General features: G+C 33.1%; 1 protein-coding gene across 12 annotated transcripts in view; it reads left to right on the forward strand.

Moving 5' to 3' along the window:
- Positions 1 to 17,820, forward strand: part of LOC123305567 (ankyrin repeat and KH domain-containing protein 1) — a 52,810-nt gene that overhangs the window by 23,028 nt on the left and 11,962 nt on the right. For 6 of the 12 annotated variants that reach the window (XM_044887334.1, XM_044887323.1, XM_044887328.1 and 3 more), the window contains exons 2-13: positions 6,257 to 6,404; positions 7,145 to 7,304; positions 7,383 to 7,693; positions 8,107 to 8,258; positions 8,419 to 9,351; positions 9,699 to 9,876; positions 10,178 to 11,041; positions 12,832 to 13,190; positions 14,135 to 14,441; positions 14,523 to 14,858; positions 15,212 to 15,535; positions 17,533 to 17,745. In XM_044887334.1, coding sequence (XP_044743269.1) covers positions 6,257 to 6,404; positions 7,145 to 7,304; positions 7,383 to 7,693; positions 8,107 to 8,258; positions 8,419 to 9,351; positions 9,699 to 9,876; positions 10,178 to 11,041; positions 12,832 to 13,190; positions 14,135 to 14,441; positions 14,523 to 14,858; positions 15,212 to 15,535; positions 17,533 to 17,745 — 4,285 coding nt within the window. The remainder of the gene's footprint in view (positions 1 to 6,256; positions 6,405 to 7,144; positions 7,305 to 7,382; positions 7,694 to 8,106; positions 8,259 to 8,418; positions 9,352 to 9,698; positions 9,877 to 10,177; positions 11,042 to 12,831; positions 13,191 to 14,134; positions 14,442 to 14,522; positions 14,859 to 15,211; positions 15,536 to 17,532; positions 17,746 to 17,820) is intronic. The other 6 variants (XM_044887325.1, XM_044887327.1, XM_044887330.1 and 3 more) reach the window with 6 other exon arrangements.

A 17,820-nucleotide genomic window follows, 5' to 3' on the forward strand; every position in this document is an offset into this window, starting at 1 on the left:
CTCCGAACGCGACATTTAACTTTATTTTAATTTTATTAAAGATAATTTAGAAAGAAAATTTTTTTTTAAAAATCGAAACCGCTGCTTTATTTTAATTATTACCAAATATAAAATTGAAATAATGTGACGTCACACCAGGTGGGAGGTGGCTTCACAAATGTGACCACCCGCGACAAGGACGAGGGGGCGGGACAATAAAGCATAAAATTTGTGTGACGTAATTTATAAACATGCAAGCGTTGCTCTAGCGTGAGTCTATTCATTATGCAATGGTGAACCAAAGCAACTGTCTACTCACTACTGTCAAATCAAACAAAAGAAGCTCAAAAAATGTGAACCTCTAAAGAAATGTCCAAAAAACTTGAAAAGGCAAAAATCCAATTTCAATAAAAAACATTTAATTAATAATACTCATGCTACTAAGAAGAAAATATACTCTTTTATGATGGATTTGTTTTCTTATGATTCAGGAGTTGTTTTCTTAAGAAAAATGAGTATTATGAGTCAACTACCTTAAAATTCAGATGCATATTGATATTTGATTCATTTACTGATGAGATGATCAAATGATAGTCTCATAGTGAACATATGTATACAATACAGTACACACACTGTTGACTATAACAAAATAGTACAGAACACAACAGATGATGAGTTTGTTGAACTTCAAGGACAAATTATTAAAAAAACACGATACGATAATGATAATGTGTGTCGATTTAAGTGTTTAGTGTTCCATACCCAAAACACCAAAACACTCACTAATGTTATATGATTTTAGTCTTTATCTTTTATCATGATACTGGCTAGTAATGTTTGGCCATTGTACGGGTTATTTCCATAATAATCTACAACATTCTTCCATGCTTTTCATAATAAATTATACAGGATGATCCAAGTTATAACAGCAACATTTCATCAATAACGTTAATGATATACGAGCGGCAGGGCAATTTTGGATAAAACGTTTGATTTTTTTTATATGAAGTTGGACTAAGTCTAAATCAATTCGAAAATTTTAGGGAGGATTGTCGCATTATTGAATGGTGAATTATGAACTTGACAATATTAGACGAAAAGTAAGAATACATTTTTTTGGTATCTGGAGTAATTTTCAAAATATCGAAAAAGGCAAATATCGAAAAATTGTATTCTTATTTTTCGTCTACATTCATAATCAAAGTTGAAAATAAGGTACAAATAATTTCAACTAAATCTAAAATTGCCTTGGCGTTCGTATTACCTTAATTCTTTATTATAAATAATATTGAACTTCGCCAAGAAAACTTTTAAAAGCAATGTATAAGTTAATTAAAACGAATAAAATTTTAAAAAGAATTCACAGATTACAATCGCTTTTTGGGCACAGTGTGCTATGTCTCGTGACGTAGTAAATACAAAACCTTATACAAATATAAACCATGAAGGTTATAAAGAAGGAGAAAGATCGCTATGTACTAAAGCATTGGCGCACCTGTCCCTGAAAATTTGTAGAATTTATAGTTCATTTGTAAGCCACCAGCTGCGCTGTCATCAAGAAGTAGTATCTGCGAAGTTAGCTGTTTATGAGTACAAGTAGATGAACTTAGTTGCATAATGTACAAATTGATATATCATTTCAAATTAGCGCACAACAGCCCGCTTTTATTGATACTACTTAGCGGTCGCAGCGCCTCATTTATTTTATTCATATTTCGGGGACAATATTTTCTATAGCGATCGTTCTCCTTCTTATAAGCTTCATGATATAAACTTTCAAATGGATGTAGATGTTAATCGATGTTCGGAGTTACTGTTACTCCATCTATTTTATTTTAGCTGATTTATATTAAATTGCATATAATTTTAAAAATTCGTTATTGTCGATTTTCCTTTCAAAAACAAACAGTTGATTGAGTTAATTGTGGAAATACTATGTGTAGACAGTGTTAATTACGCAGTCGTTTGTTTTATCCATGTAAACTATCTACGGACCTAAGATCCAATTGATCTATGTTGCTCATTTACGAACTTTTTACGTTCTGAGTACGCTATAAAAATTTCAGTCCGATACCTTCTTTCATTTTTGAGATATCGTGTTCACAGACGGACAGACAAAACAGACAGGCAACCGAAAATGAGCTAATTAGTTGATTTTATGAACACATATCAAAATTTTGTTCGTAGCATCAAATCCAAAATGTTTTTGGTATAAAACTCACCGTTTTACTGTAACTCCATCTGCTGAATAATTAATTAAACTGTTAATATTAACTGAATGCCTTTCTTAAAAACTATTGACTTCTGTAAACAATTCGAAATTATTACGTGACACGATCTGTTAACCAAATTTATTATTACTATGTATTAACTTATCACTATCGACCGATCAAACCCAATTTACTAAGATCCTCGACTTATTTTTTGGATTAAAACTAAGAGCTTATTTCTGGATCATCCTGTATTTAAATAAATTTTAATCACATTTATGAAAAAATGATTGCTAAAAATTAAATGTTTTCTCATACAATATTATTGATAGTACAAATTTTCTTCGGTCTACAATTTGGTATTGAAAAGTTTTAATATATTGTAACCCATATGTCCACCAGTCCCATTGTTAGGACATTCACCGTTACGGTATTATAATCAATCTATTTCGAATATATCTATGACTTGTCTATCACAAACACTCAACTTATAGAACTGTATCCAGTCTCAATGAGGAATTGTGATTCCAATCTAGACCTAATGCTATATCCAAAATATCCTTTTTTTCCAGAAACTACTAGCTCAATCGCCAAATTCTCGATTTTTGTATCAAATTCAGTGATAAAATTTTTGTATCGATTTTTTAAAAGGAATAAAAAAGGCGAGAAAAAGTTTTTCGTTTCAGATTTGAATAAAACTCATGTTATAAGGTAATTTTTACCCAAAAAACTTAACTTGGACAAATAGTTTCCGATATAGCGACAAAAATCGATACGAGATATTGTTTTTCTTCGAATCTACTAGCTCAGTCGCCAACTGAACCCGATTTTTGAATTTTTTGAGTCAAAATTACCTTGTAATTTGAGTTTTATCAAATTGGGGAAAAAAAATTTTTTTGTAGATTTATCTATCAAAGAATTTCTGATATCATAGACATAATGTTTTTTATTTACTAGAATAAAGACAATGCCGCCATTTTCACTCAAATATGTTTGATATCTATGGTAGTATTATGGAGAGTAGAGATAAGGAGAACTTTGTCTGTATATAAAAAGTGTCCATCGAAAAACAGCAAATAAGGATGGCGCTGCTATAGCAAAAGTGTAAGTTTTAAAAAAAGTGATCAAAGTAAGATAAAGTTCCAAAGAAATTAGAAATTCACATCAAACACCTTTTGCTACCCAAGCGCCATTCTCCTTATCTGTGCCCTCCATAGGTAGTATAAAAACTATAGCCAATCGTAGACTACTAAATAAGAGCATTAAGCATCTACGAATATTCGCAATCGGGTCGAAAACAACCTTTCTCGTTTAACGACGAAAAGTTATAGATGAGAAAATTTTTGTAATTTAGTTGAAGTTATCCTGAATGAATATTATTGGATTATACTATAAAAGCAATTTGAAGTTTTAACAATTGATAATGTATGGCGATCGGTAGTCACGGCTCATTTTTCCGTCTAGATACCGGTATACTATAACAACTTAACTGTATGAATGACTTTGATATTAATATATCCATGTTCGTTGTATACTAACTGAACTTGCTGTGCTTACTACTTACGAATCACTCTTGTGACGTCGTCAATTCTTCCCCCCCCCAACCTCATGGTGTCCCCTATACTTCACTATATACAATATGTTGTAATATTTTTTTCCGTCTTTTTAAATGTATGTTACGTCTGAATAATTTTCATTCAACTATTTAAAAAAAAATGTACATTTTTTTACAAATTCCAATACAAATTTATTTTTTTGCATGAATAAATTGTAATCGGTTTTTGTTGTACAAATGTAATTTTGGTGTAATTTTCAAATTTATTATCTTTTTTTAGTACTTAGTGTAAACACTATTTGCACTGAGTGTATTAAAAAAAAGATAGTTAAAAAATTGCACTCTCCTTTCCTGCTTACTCTCAGGATAGTACACCGATGAAAAAAGGACACTAAGTATCTTAGAGTTGGCAACATTTTTGTTTGGTGGGCCATTTCATAATGAATAGAGCATAGACAGACTCATGCAAGAGCAATGCTTACAAATAGGGTATTCTACAAAGAGGTTATATAACATAGAGGCTTAAAAGCATAGGAAACGCAATAAGTGAATTACTTACAGCTAAATAGGAGACCGAAAAAAAGGACCGTCTTCCCTCTTTGTCTGGCAGCCTGATAAAGCGTAAATATACAGACGAAGACAGCTATAGGCGTACTAGCTAGCTATACGCGTACTATTTTTAGGTCTTTCTTTATAACGATCAACCGATTGGATGACCACATTACGGTTCTATGTTATTACTTCTATGGTATTCTACTATGTTTCAAAAACTACTTCGAAATGTTGTTTTTCCTAATAAAAATTCACAAAAATATATATTTCGACAAAATAAACACGGTTTCTTGAAATTAAATTAAATTTTAAACCATTTGAATCAAATGTAGTGTCAGTCACATATTGAATCAACTGAAAATCTAACTGAACGATGTATTTCTTCTGAGTTAAATATGATACCCTTTAATATTGAACACTCGGTATAAATAATTGACTAAAGTCAATTGTTATCATCCACCTGTTTGTTTTTCTATTTTTAATATTTTAGAAACGTAGTTTCCAATCTTCAAATAATCATTTTCACAGTAATTTTATTTCGATTTTCTTATTGTGCTTCTTTCTTCGAATTTCTGTATATTTAAGAAGTAAAATTACAGTGAAATAAATATGTTTGATCTTACTAAGAAAGATTTGAAAATATTTAGTTTCCATTGTGTATAATGGTCACGTCCTGACGGTCTTGTTGAATGTAGATAATGTTTCGATGAAGATCGAGTTTAAGTAAATAAGGTCAAGGTTAAACTTATGTCAATACAAATATTATATTTTCTTTATAAGGATTTTTTTATTAAATTTTATAAAATGCATATTCGATTTTAAAGGCGTCACCGCGTCTGTGAACGTGATTGAATTAATTCTCAAATCAGGTATTCAATTATACAAAGTTCAGATATTTCGAATCAGATTGAAGTTCGAATATCCTTCGTAAATGGGGTCCTACCACGTAGATTTAAGGGTCTTCTGTATCCTCGTTGAATATAGATTTAAGAGTCTCTAGGTAGAAGGTGCCGATTAATACAAAAGAGTAAACCCGCAAATGGACCTCTAGCATCTAGACCAAAGGGTCCTCTATGCCTTAAAACCAACCTGTTACTCCAAGGGGAGACTTCTCCGGGTAATAAGCGATGCTATTTTAAGCAGATGAAGCTATTAAGGATTCTGCCGAGGCTAGATGCCACACAGAAAGCCCACAGCTTCCCCGGATTGATAAATTTAAGATCGTCCTCCTACAAGTAACATCATCAGAAATCCCCATGTTATGAAGGTGAAAATGCCCTATTAAAAGACCCACTATCATTCTCAGCAGTATGCTAGAAGATTTCTTGAAAAACGATTTTTTCGAAAACACCAAATTCGAAACTCGCTTTTAATAATAAAATAGTCAAATAAACCCATTGTGTGTCGAAAAAAATTACCAACGCAATAGATTGTTTTTTATTTTGAGTAAAATTTAATAGAAATGAATACTCGAATATTATATAATTACTTGCTCGTCATTATTAAGTTAAATACAGTAAAATATCTCTGAATATCCATTTCTATTCCCAACTAATAAAGAAAGAAAAGTTAAAAGGTAATAAGTTCAACGTATCTGTGTGTCTGGCTGTGACATCGTAGCTACTAAATAGTTGAACCGATTTTGATTTTTGTTTGTTTGAAAGATAATTTAATCGAGAGTTTTCTTATCTATGTTTCAAGTTCGAGTTTAGGGTTCCATACTCGATAACAACTAGAAAAGGGGTGATGGTCTTCAAACGGCTGATTTTCTTGAAAAATAACTAAGAACACTCTCAATCAAATTAACAAAAACAAAAAGATTAAAATCGGTTCATCCGTTTAGGAGCTACGATCCCACATAGTATCGAAGATTTCATTAAAATTTTTATTTGATATTTTACTGTATTTACCTAATGTGTGTGTGAGATGTTTGTGCTGTGAGTGAGATAATATGATTCAGGTGGAGTCGTTTGTACTTGACCAGGCGGAGTTGGACGACGAGCCCAGACTCGAGAATTCCACATTTTTATTATCAGCAACTGAAGAAGCTGAGAGAAACGTCGATCCAGAAACACAAGCAAGATTAGAAGCATTATTAGAAGCTGCTGGTAAGTTTTTTACAATCCATCGTTATTTTCATAAAATTTACTGAAGTTATGATTTCTGAGGCACAAAACATGATAACATATTCTTGCTGAATTTTAAGATAACTGATTTCCTTTCCTTATTGAAATTAGGTAATGATGAAGTACGTTTTACTCTAGAGAGTGGTTGCGATAACTAACGGCGCTTGTAAAGTAACCAAATTCATAGTAAAGATCAGAAATTTTCGAAACTGTTTCGAGGATGCGCATTAGCAAATGTAGTAAACGCAACAGTTTTCAGGCGGTAGGCCTACTTCATTCCTACCTAACTCCAATAATAAAATAATTAAAGAAATATTCAAGGTTCTGTTAAATTCGCATGATTAGCAAAACAAATTTTTTCGGAACAACGTGGTGAGTATTTAAACTTTCCAATCTTTGATTCTATTGGTTATGATGATACTCCGAGAATTGAGATTATTTACAATACTCAAGATTGAGTCTCGAAAGATGATTCTCTAAAGTATTTATCAATGATTTTTTTAAGCTTTGATCTTATCTGAACCAATTTTTCCATGAAATTCTCAATTTTACCATCCTTTACTAAGTCCTGATTTGATTTTGATCGGATTTTATTTAAATGTTCGACTATCGGATTTATCAATGTGTTCGCTTATAACAAATTTTGTTGTCCCAGAAATCACAACTTTTTTCACTCTTATGATTCATAAACCATGAATAAGATATCTAAATTTGATTTATAGGTATTGGTAAATTGTCATCTGGTGATGGGAAACATTTAGCAGACCCAGATGTATTACGTCGCTTAACGTCTAGTGTATCTTGTGCCCTTGACGAAGCTGCCGCAGCACTTACACGTATGCGTACTGATAATCCACGTTCTTCAATCATTACCGAAAAAACGTAAGTAAATTATTTTCAGTTTTGTTTTGTCTTGACTCCATAAACTTAAAACTAATTGTAATAATTTTTTTACGCCAGGGTTCTGGACAACGCTAGATCACTAGTTGAGGCGTGTTCAGATGGTGATGTTGGAACAGTACGAAAATTACTTACAGAGGGTCGAAGTGTTCACGAAACTACTGAAGAAGGTGAAAGTTTATTATCATTAGCGTGCAGTGCTGGATATTTTGAATTAGCACAAGTATTACTTGCCATGCATGCCAATGTAGAAGATCGTGGTATTAAAGGGGATTGTACACCTCTCATGGAAGCAGCTTCTGCTGGCCATGTGGATATTGTACGACTTCTTATTGCTCATGGAGCTGATGTTAATGCACAATCTTCATCTGGTAAGTTTTTTTAATTTTTCTACTGCATCTATTTTAATTGAATCAATCATCCACGTATTTTCCGAGAAATTAAATACACGGCTAGACTTAATTTGAGTACTGACTTGATAAAAAATCAAGCAGCAACCACTAGGAATGATGCCGTTTAAAACGACGTAATAAAGTCGGTAATCTCTATAAAAAAGTCACAATCATATTCCAAACTCGCCAGTCTTTTATTGATTGGTTATGATGATACTCCGAGAATTGAGATTGTTTACAATACTCAAGATTGAGTCTCGAAAGATGATTCTCTTGAGTATTTATCAATGATTTTTTTAAGCTTTGATCTTATCTGAACCAATTTTTCCGTGAAATTCTTAACATTTTCTAACATATTGAATCGATTTTACAATATTTTTTTATTTTTGCAGGCAACACACCATTAATGTATGGATGTGCAGGCGGACATGAAGAAGTTGTGCGAGTACTTTTAGAAGCCGGTTCAAATGTTGAAGATCATAATGAAAATGGTCATACACCTTTAATGGAAGCCGCTAGTGCGGGGCATGTTGGAGTATCAAAAGTAAGTAATTATTAAAACATTTTAACGAAGGTCATTTTCGGATGATTACAAAAATATTTACAAATTCCTATCATCAGTAAAACTACAATACCAGAATATTTTCTTCGAAAAAATTCTCTGAAAACTAGAAATAATTGAATTTTGTGTTTTTTTTTTTCAGATTTTATTAGAATTTGGAGCAGGAATTAACACACACTCGAATGAATTTAAAGAGAGTGCATTAACTCTTGCCTGTTATAAAGGACATTTAAATATGGTGAGATTCCTATTAGATGCGGGCGCTGATCAAGAACATAAAACCGATGAAATGCATACGGCATTAATGGAAGCCTCAATGGACGGACATGTTGAAGTGGCCAGACTACTATTAGATTCTGGTGCACAAGTCAACATGCCAACAGATAGTTTTGAATCACCATTAACGTTAGCCGCATGTGGGGGCCACGTTGATCTAGCAATGTTACTAATCGAACGTGGTGCCAATATTGAAGAAGTCAACGACGAAGGATACACTCCATTAATGGAAGCCGCACGTGAAGGCCATGAAGAAATGGTTGCGTTGCTATTAAGTCAGGGTGCAAATATCAACGCCCAAACGGAGGAAACGCAAGAAACCGCCTTAACATTAGCATGTTGCGGCGGTTTTTTAGAAGTAGCCGACTTTTTAATAAAAGCGGGTGCTGATTTAGAGTTGGGAGCATCGACACCGTTAATGGAGGCATCACAAGAAGGTCACATTGATTTAGTACGCTTTCTATTAGAATCGAATGCGGATGTTCATGCACAAACGCAAACCGGCGATACAGCTTTGACGTATGCCTGTGAAAATGGACACACCGACGTGGCAAATATTTTGTTGCAATATGGTGCAGATCTTGAACATGAATCTGAAGGTGGACGAACACCGTTGATGAAAGCATGTCGGGCTGGACATTTATGTACTGTACAATTCCTATTGCAAAAGAATGCGAATGTAAATCGACAAACAACAAATAATGATCATACACCATTGTCGTTGGCATGTGCTGGAGGTCATCTTGCCGTTGTTGAATTACTTCTTTCCCAATCAGCTGACCCATTCCATAAATTAAAGGTATGTATTCGTATCAATTTTTTACTAGGTCACTTACTGGTGTAATAGTTATCCCTAGCCTTTGAAACTCAAGGCAAGTCTCCGATTAAGGATTTCATACAGAGAACCTAATGTCAGACTATTCTAAGAAGAGAATGTAAACAGTTATATCTCTGATTTCCAAGTCGATTATATTCCAAATCAGAGATACATATAGTAATTGTATTTTAGACGCTTAAAATAAATCGTTAAGAGATTTTTTTAAAATTATTTTCGCGTGAGATAAGTTTAACGTTCATTATTACGCCAGAGTGTGAAGATCCAAAGGATTAAATAAGTTATTTTATATTTCTTTTCTATTTTTCTAGGATAATTCTACTATGTTAATTGAAGCTGCCAAAGGCGGTCATACTAGTGTTGTCCAATTATTATTAGATTATCCTCATTCTATAATGATGACCCCAAATCATGGTGCGGCTGGACATTCCGTACCAACTTCCCAATCAACACCAATACCTGCTGATGCAACTGTTTCGAGTACTGCAGGTAAGCTATCTAACAATAAAACTTTATAATTTAGTACAGGGGTGGCGAATCTTTATGTATCAACGTGCCATTATTTCCTAAATACATAATTATCTCTGTAGGCATAATTATCTCGTATTTTAAACGGTCAAAACTTCTGAAACTTAAACGGGTTTTAATAGTAAGCCCTATTAAGTTCTTAAATTTAATTTCCTTTAAATTCAGTCGAAAAAAATTTTACCCCAGCTTTAGCAAAATAAGTGCTGCATATAAAAATGTATTGCCCGTTTCGATTAAAATAAAATAATCCGTATTATTTTAGATTTGTATTCAGGGTTACATGAAGTTCCTGACGCTGTCCGTGCGATGGCAACCCAACAAGATGATAGCAACACAAATGATGGTGGTATTACTGGTTTAAATGCACCATCAATGCGTTTATCAGATTCCAGCCAAACATTAACAACCACCGCACACCAGCAAAACCAACAACAAGTACCCCAACAGCAACAAACCTCATTAGTGGGCAAACAAAAGTCATTAATGCGTAAAAATCGTTTATCAAGTGGTATCACCTTTGATAACAACCTTACCTCAGCCGAAGCTCAACAAGTACGAACACAACCTATTGGCGAATCATCTTCAACACCACCTAGTGGACCCACCAACAATACTACTACAAACACTACGACGACAACAAGTGAAGTGATAGAACTCTTATGTGATGAAGATAATAGTATCTTAGATAAAGGAAGTACAGGAACACCAGCTGCTTTTATTAGCTCAACAACTTCCCCCGCATCCTTAACATCACCAACTACTGCTTCATCCGCTACATCTTCGTCAACATCAGCCACCTGTACAACGGTTGTATCAAATGTTCCGCCCACCACCGGTAGCGTTATGGAATTCATAAAAGCTCGTAAACAACAACAACAGCATTCTAGGGAGGAGCAAATATTACAAAAACAACAAATTTTGGAGGAATTACAGAGAGTTGAACGGCAATTACAAGTTAAAGCACCAAATCATCTATTGTTGAAAACGTATGGTATGACATTGGATCCAATACAACAGTCTACATCCGCTACGAATACGAATAATGGGGGTACATCGACTACGTCTTTGATACCCGGTGTTTTGAATATTGATTTGGCATCACAAAATGTTGCATCCAATACTCAAGGTTTGTTTTATTTTCATATCTTTTTACTTTTTTTTTTATAGAAGGGTTAATTTATTTTTAAGGGTTTATGCATGAAAAATCGGGTTTTTAGAAAACGATGTGAAATTTTGATTGTACAGGGCTACTCAAAAATCAGTGACTCATTTATATAACGTAATAACTTCTTACAAATAAATAATTAAACTTGTAACTTTAGATTCTTGAAGCGATTTTATCGGGTATTAATGTATTTATTATTATTTAAAAAAATTTAGGGTTCTGTACCAAAAATTAAAATCCATGAAATTGTGAACAGATCAAGATAATTGAAGGCTATAACGGGATAGCCTTTGTTTTTAAACTTGTAATTGTCCACCAAAGTTGTGGGTGACTGCTAGTAATATATAAGATTATCTCATAATAAACGGATAAATTGGATTTTTTGAAGTGTCGTTTGATTTCTCTTTACATGCTGACTGTCCTAGAATATGTATGGACTGTATCGCATATGCCCTTAATCATTGAATACTCAATCAAATTTTCATATCGTTTTTTTCATTTGGGGTTCTTGAAAATTAATTTTAGGGCACTTTTTTTCCAATTTTTCTTTAACATTTAACACTTGTTTTCATCCAAGAATTAGTACCGTTTTCGTTCTCATTAACTAAACAAAATTGAGTTACCTAGAATGCTTCAAAATCTGCCAGTGCCTTTGAGCTTTGCTAGAGTTTACTGGCCAAATAAACTGCTAAAGCAATTCGGGAATTATCGAAACATTAACGGTACTAATTCTTATACAAAATTTTTACAAATGGGGAATAAAATATTGTTATAAAATCAGTCTTTTTCCTGGTTTGGTCGTAAAGCTTTCGAAATTCAATACCTCAGAGTAAATTTTACTTTTTGATTCTTCAAGTTAATAAATAATATAAAAGTACAAGCTTGTTTTGGGAATACTTTAAATTAATAAATAATAGTTTCAGTATTTTAAGCTAGAAATTAGGTCGAGATGATACATTCGAAAAATATCAAAATTTTCCTCCTTTTAGAGAATGAAAATCAGTTTTTTTTAAAATAACACTTTTTCTTCCAAAAGTTAAAAGAATATATTTCGGAGCAAAATTTTTCTATGCAAACTGGGATTTTGAATAAAATAAATTTTTTTGCGCACATATGTATTTCAAAAACGAGGGTGATGTATCGCTTTCAAAATTAAAGAAACTATTTTTGCTTTGACCTATGATTTCAAAAAAAAGTTATAAATTAAGTTATTCATTTAGAATTTACTTGGAGTTAGAAGAAACTTTTGAATTACTAAATTGTTCCTTATAGCAATCTTAAAAGGTTAGACGAAAATTAAATAAATTCGGCACAAATCGAATCCTCAAGTATTAATTTTTCTCAAAAAGATTTCAAAGTGATAATAGAACATCGCGTTCGTTAGATTTTACACTATTGTTCAAGCGATCTTCAAGGATAATTTCTAATATTGAATTAAGACAACAATTCTAGAAGATTTTGTCGAGGAACGTTTTTAAAGTTTTTAGAAAATTATAAAATAACTTTTCTTATTCGTCCAACTCTCGATACAAAACAGTGGAAGGAGATACAAAATTTTCACCTTCGTATTCAAAAACTAGAAAGCATTCGAATGAGTTGTAGTTTCTCGGAAATACATATGTTTGAAATTTCGGGGGTTATTTTTTTGATGCGAAGTGTATTTGAGGTAGATTTGAGATACTTGAGTTGACTAACACACTTTTAGAATGGTTGTATGTTTTGTTTTGTTTTGTGGCTGGTGTTATGATTAGGGTTGGTATGTGGCACTGGTGGTATGTCGGGTACATTATTTCATCAAGGCGCCAACAACATTGTCCACAATGCTTTCTACACAGGCAAACCAAATGCAAGTGGTGCAAGTGGTACTGTCGCTGCTCAATCATTTGTATCACCAGTAACACCACTACAACCATTATCATCCGTTACAGTTTCATCTGGTGTTAATACTGATCAGACTTCTGCTGTTTCATATTTAGTACCATACGCAACCAGTAATCAACAAACGTTAACAGCGGCTGCAGCTGCAGTTACCGCTACACAACAACAAACCACTCAACAACAGCAACCTCAACCTCAACCCTTATGTGCAACTTCATCAGAAGTGAATCAGGTAAGATTATTTTAAAACTACATGCAAGGGTTACTCCATCCATCAAATACAACGCTATAATTGTTAGAATTCAGAGTACAGTAAAAAATCAAAACCTATCTACATTTTATTTCTTATGAATAATTATCTTCCAAAGAGAAATGTCACTAGAAGCTAAATTAGTGACTCTTTTAACTAAACGCTTCCTTCCCCGAACAAAAATCAAAATCCGATCATCAAATACACCTGATTTTTAGACCGAGAGTCTATTTTTCGTCATTTGCCAGCACGATAAATTTGAAAATGAGGTATAAATCATGGAAATTGATAAAGGAGTAAGGAAGATATCGCCATGTGACAGAAAAATACAGTGCAACCTCGATATAACGAATCTGAAGGGAACAAGTAAATATTCGTTATATCAAGTAATTCGTTAAACTGAGGTTTGTTATATTGAGGTTAAGTTGGTCTAAAATTCGTTATAAAGAGGAAAAAAGTGTCGGAACCTCTCGCGACATGAATTACATACTATGGAGTATACTAACTGTCATATATTGGTGGGACTTTATACGTTATATAAAGGTTTTGAATTGACGAATTTCGTTATATAGAGGTATTTAAATTTTTTATGTAGTTGAAAATTCGTTATATAGAGGCTGTTCGCAAAAAGTATTCGTAATGTAGAGGTATATTTTATATTGACTCTTATGGACAATTCAAGGGGATTGCGAAAAATTCGTTAAATCGAGGAATTCGTTATATTGAGGTTCGTTATATTAAGGTTGCACTGTATATAAGATAATTTTACGTTCCCCTAATTTAATTTATTTCAACTTTAATAAACCGTTTTTCGGGATAATGACTGACTTTCCATGTATTTGATGGACAACCCTTAAATAAATAAATAAATAAAAAAACAAAAACACATCTAAATGTCAAAAATAATTGAAATTTTATTATATTAGAATACGGCGATCAGTGATCGACCTAAAGCAAAACCAGTTTCAAAAAAGGATAGCAAGAATCAACGTAAACAACAACAGGCAGCGGCGCAACAACAGGCAGCACAGGCGCAGCAACAGCAACAACAACAAGCACAGGCGCAACAACAACAACAACAGAATGTTGCAACAAATTTAACAACAACAATACAAACAAATACTAATTATCCAACAACATTACAACAATTACAAAATAATCAACAACAAACAGCGGTTGCAATGATTCAACAACATTTACAGAAACATCATCAACAGGCACCAACATTAGTAGGTTAGTATATTTATTCGCTAACAATTATGCACTTACTCAATTTTCTAGACATAACTAAACGATTTTTCCCTCACATTATAGGTAACAATGGTGGGAATTCCGGTAGTACGAATCAAATACAATCACAAACAGCAAATACAATCCTATCACATATGCAATTGTTACAACAACATACACCTCAACAGGTGCATCAAGTGTTGCAACAAACTGGTGAACAGTTACGTTCAATTGGTGGCGGTGCAACACCAACCACAACGGTTGGTGATGATTTAGTGAATATGTTATCGGAGCAACATCGTCAACTGTTTGAAGACTCAGAGAAATTGAAACAGGATGTGGCGATCAGAGATTTGGATACAACTGTTGATGATGTTGTTCAAACGTTGGAAACATTTAGTTTGGATGATGTTACAAACGGTGAGTAATCGTATATTTCTCAACTGCCTTAGTGAACAAATGCTGGGTGTCCTTGAAAATCAGGAAATGTTCTTAATTTTTAATTTTGTCCTGGAAAACTCGTTTTTAAACGATTCTCTTTTATTCGGTCAAGTATCTGTTATTGCAAATTATTATCAACTGTAAATAGTCTTTGCGTTCTCTAAAATAGAAGTTATCTAGCTGCACTTCGAGCGCGTATGTCTTAAAAAACAATAGTTTCGGTCCTGGAAATCCATTTGCCAAGTTAAAAACACTCTGTATGCTGGTTTCGAAATATCCAACGCAACTTGACAATAATCTGATATTCTTCATTGTATTTATTTTTTTTGTAGTAACATCTGTTGATCAAGATAAATTACAAGTTGCCCAACAAGCTGCTGCATTACGTGGTCAAACATTTGACACAAATCAAATTGTTTTGGAACAAGCAATGTCCGCAATGGCTGCAGTGCATTCACAACAAGGGCAAAATGTAGTTGTATGCAATCAACAATTACAGATACAACATCAACCCACTGTAGTAAATACATCACAGGCGGATGTAACTAGAGTCGAGTACTTTGCTGTACCAACATCTGTTGCACCTGTACCTGGTCTGGCTGTACAGCATGCAACTGGTCTACAATTTCAATATCAGCAGTATCAATTAACAACAGGTAAATGAAAATCAGATCTATTACGTTTGGAGATATATTTAGTTTTAGGAAGGCTTTTTTGATATTTATGTTAATTCTATCAAGAATTATCCCCTTCATAATTTGGAGGACTTTGATTTCATTTGCAAGGGTAATAACCCTGTTGAATGTACTCCTAGTTCCAGAACACAATTTGTATCTAAGGAAAGTACAAACATGGTGACCACGTTACTGGAAAACCTGAAAATGTCAAAAAATTCAAATTCTACTGGAAAATTCAGAGAATTCCGTAAAAAAGAGAAAAGTCAGGGAATTTTATAAGTTTCGTGACCAAGTTCTAATAAAATTTTTATAATAATTTTAAAAAATGGCGCATGCGATTTTTATATCTCTAGTCATATTTCATATTAATATATTCCCTGTTCGTTATAGGTAAAATTTTCAATACACTTTCTTTCAAAGTAATTTAAAAGTAATAATTTATTCAGGGAATTTTTGAATTATTCAACTAGAAAAGTCAAGGAATTTTATTTTGGAAAAACAGTGGCCACCATGCTTCAAAAACCCTAAAAATTTCAGTTCGTTATTTATTGCATTATGGCAACCTTTAAATAGTTTGAATTATGTAATAGTTAAAAAAAAAAAATATTCACCGCGCTGGCTATCGAGGCTGCGTGAACGAAAAGTGAAGAGAAGAGTAGCCATACCGCCGCAAGCCCCCGACAAGTGCGATTTTTCCATCCGTTTAGGAGCTGTGATACCACAGACAGACAGACACATAGCGGTCAAACTTATAACACTCCTTTTTGCGTCGGTGGTTAAAAATAATACTCACCGCGCTGACAATCGTGGCGGCGTCAACGAAAAACGAATAAATAGAAGAGTAGCCATGCCACCGCAAAGATGCCGTCTATGCGTCGTCATGGTAGCCATTTAGAATTGTCAAAAAAATATGGCATGATGGTTTTCGCATAAAAAAATGTTCTTAAAAGGTTAATTTAAAAGAATTAGATTGTAACAAATAATATTACACCGATAAAAAATTAAATAAATCAACAAATTGCTTAATTCGATCTATTAACGATTGTCATACTTGTAACAAATAACTTGATTTGTGTCTGGGTTTCCAAGTCGAATTCATAATAATCCAGAATAAAACAGTATCCATATTTGGTTCTGTCGTCCTCGAAATTAGATTCGCCAGTTTGAAATTATGAAACGTTTCACTATCGATAATAGAAAGTAAATTGAAACCTCTTCATTTTTGGGTCGAACTTTTTTAACTTTAATTGAAAGGGTGGTATGATCAATTAGTTGAGATAATTCGAAATGTAATGAAATGAAATAACGACATTGTGATTTTTCAAAATAAATTTCGACAAACTTAACATCAAGCTAACTTCCGCCAATCTATTTATTTCGATGTAGAAACGCTATGAGATTTCACATTCCAGTAATTTTACCCTCTAATGAATTGAAGTTTCATCCAAAGTTAAATGTTGAAAAAATTCGACCTAATATAAATTCGGTGGTTCTTAAGTGTTATTCTAAAATCAAGAATATTGGAATTTTCGAATTTCGAGCTAGATAACCGCAGATATATAATCAGAAATAACGCCTTAAAATTAATTCATTGTTTTATATAATGAGTTCGGGAATCCGGGATTTATTTGAGATAATCCACGGGAAAACTAAGACATTTTCACTAATAACTGGATTCTCTTATAATATCAAAACACACTTAAGAGCTTACCTACAAAGCAAAAATCTCAAAATTTTGTTGTTCAGTTTTGTTATCGTACAAAATTTTGTGATAGACAGATATTCAGTATGATCCCTTGAAAGTCCTTCCTATCTTGATTCCTTTTCCCATATTCTAGTGTTCCACAAGAAATCCAAATCACAAGAAACATATTTATTTCCAAAATTCACAAACACACAAATCCTTAAAACGAAATACTATGAAGGGAAGAAAGAATGGAAGAAACTGAATGGGCCGTGTTTTTAATAATGAACAGGTTTACAAGTAGCCACAAGTGGAGGTAACATGCAACTGCAAGGAAACACCACATCAACGACACCTGGTGGTATTGATATGACATCAGGCTTACAGATAGGGGCTGCGTCAACAGCACCACAAATACAAAGAATGCAAAGGTTTAATACTTCTGCACAGTATCAAGCTGGTTTTCAAGCGGGTATTCAACGTTACTTGGAATCTCAACTTGGTGGTAAGTTTATTCCTAGACCATTCCTTCATGAATTTGACGTTTTAATGCTTTTTTCAAAGGGTCAATCAATCGCCC

The sequence above is a fragment of the Chrysoperla carnea genome, chromosome 1 (genome assembly GCF_905475395.1).
Source record: "Chrysoperla carnea chromosome 1, inChrCarn1.1, whole genome shotgun sequence".
In the NCBI taxonomy this organism is placed as follows: domain Eukaryota; kingdom Metazoa; phylum Arthropoda; class Insecta; order Neuroptera; family Chrysopidae; genus Chrysoperla; species Chrysoperla carnea.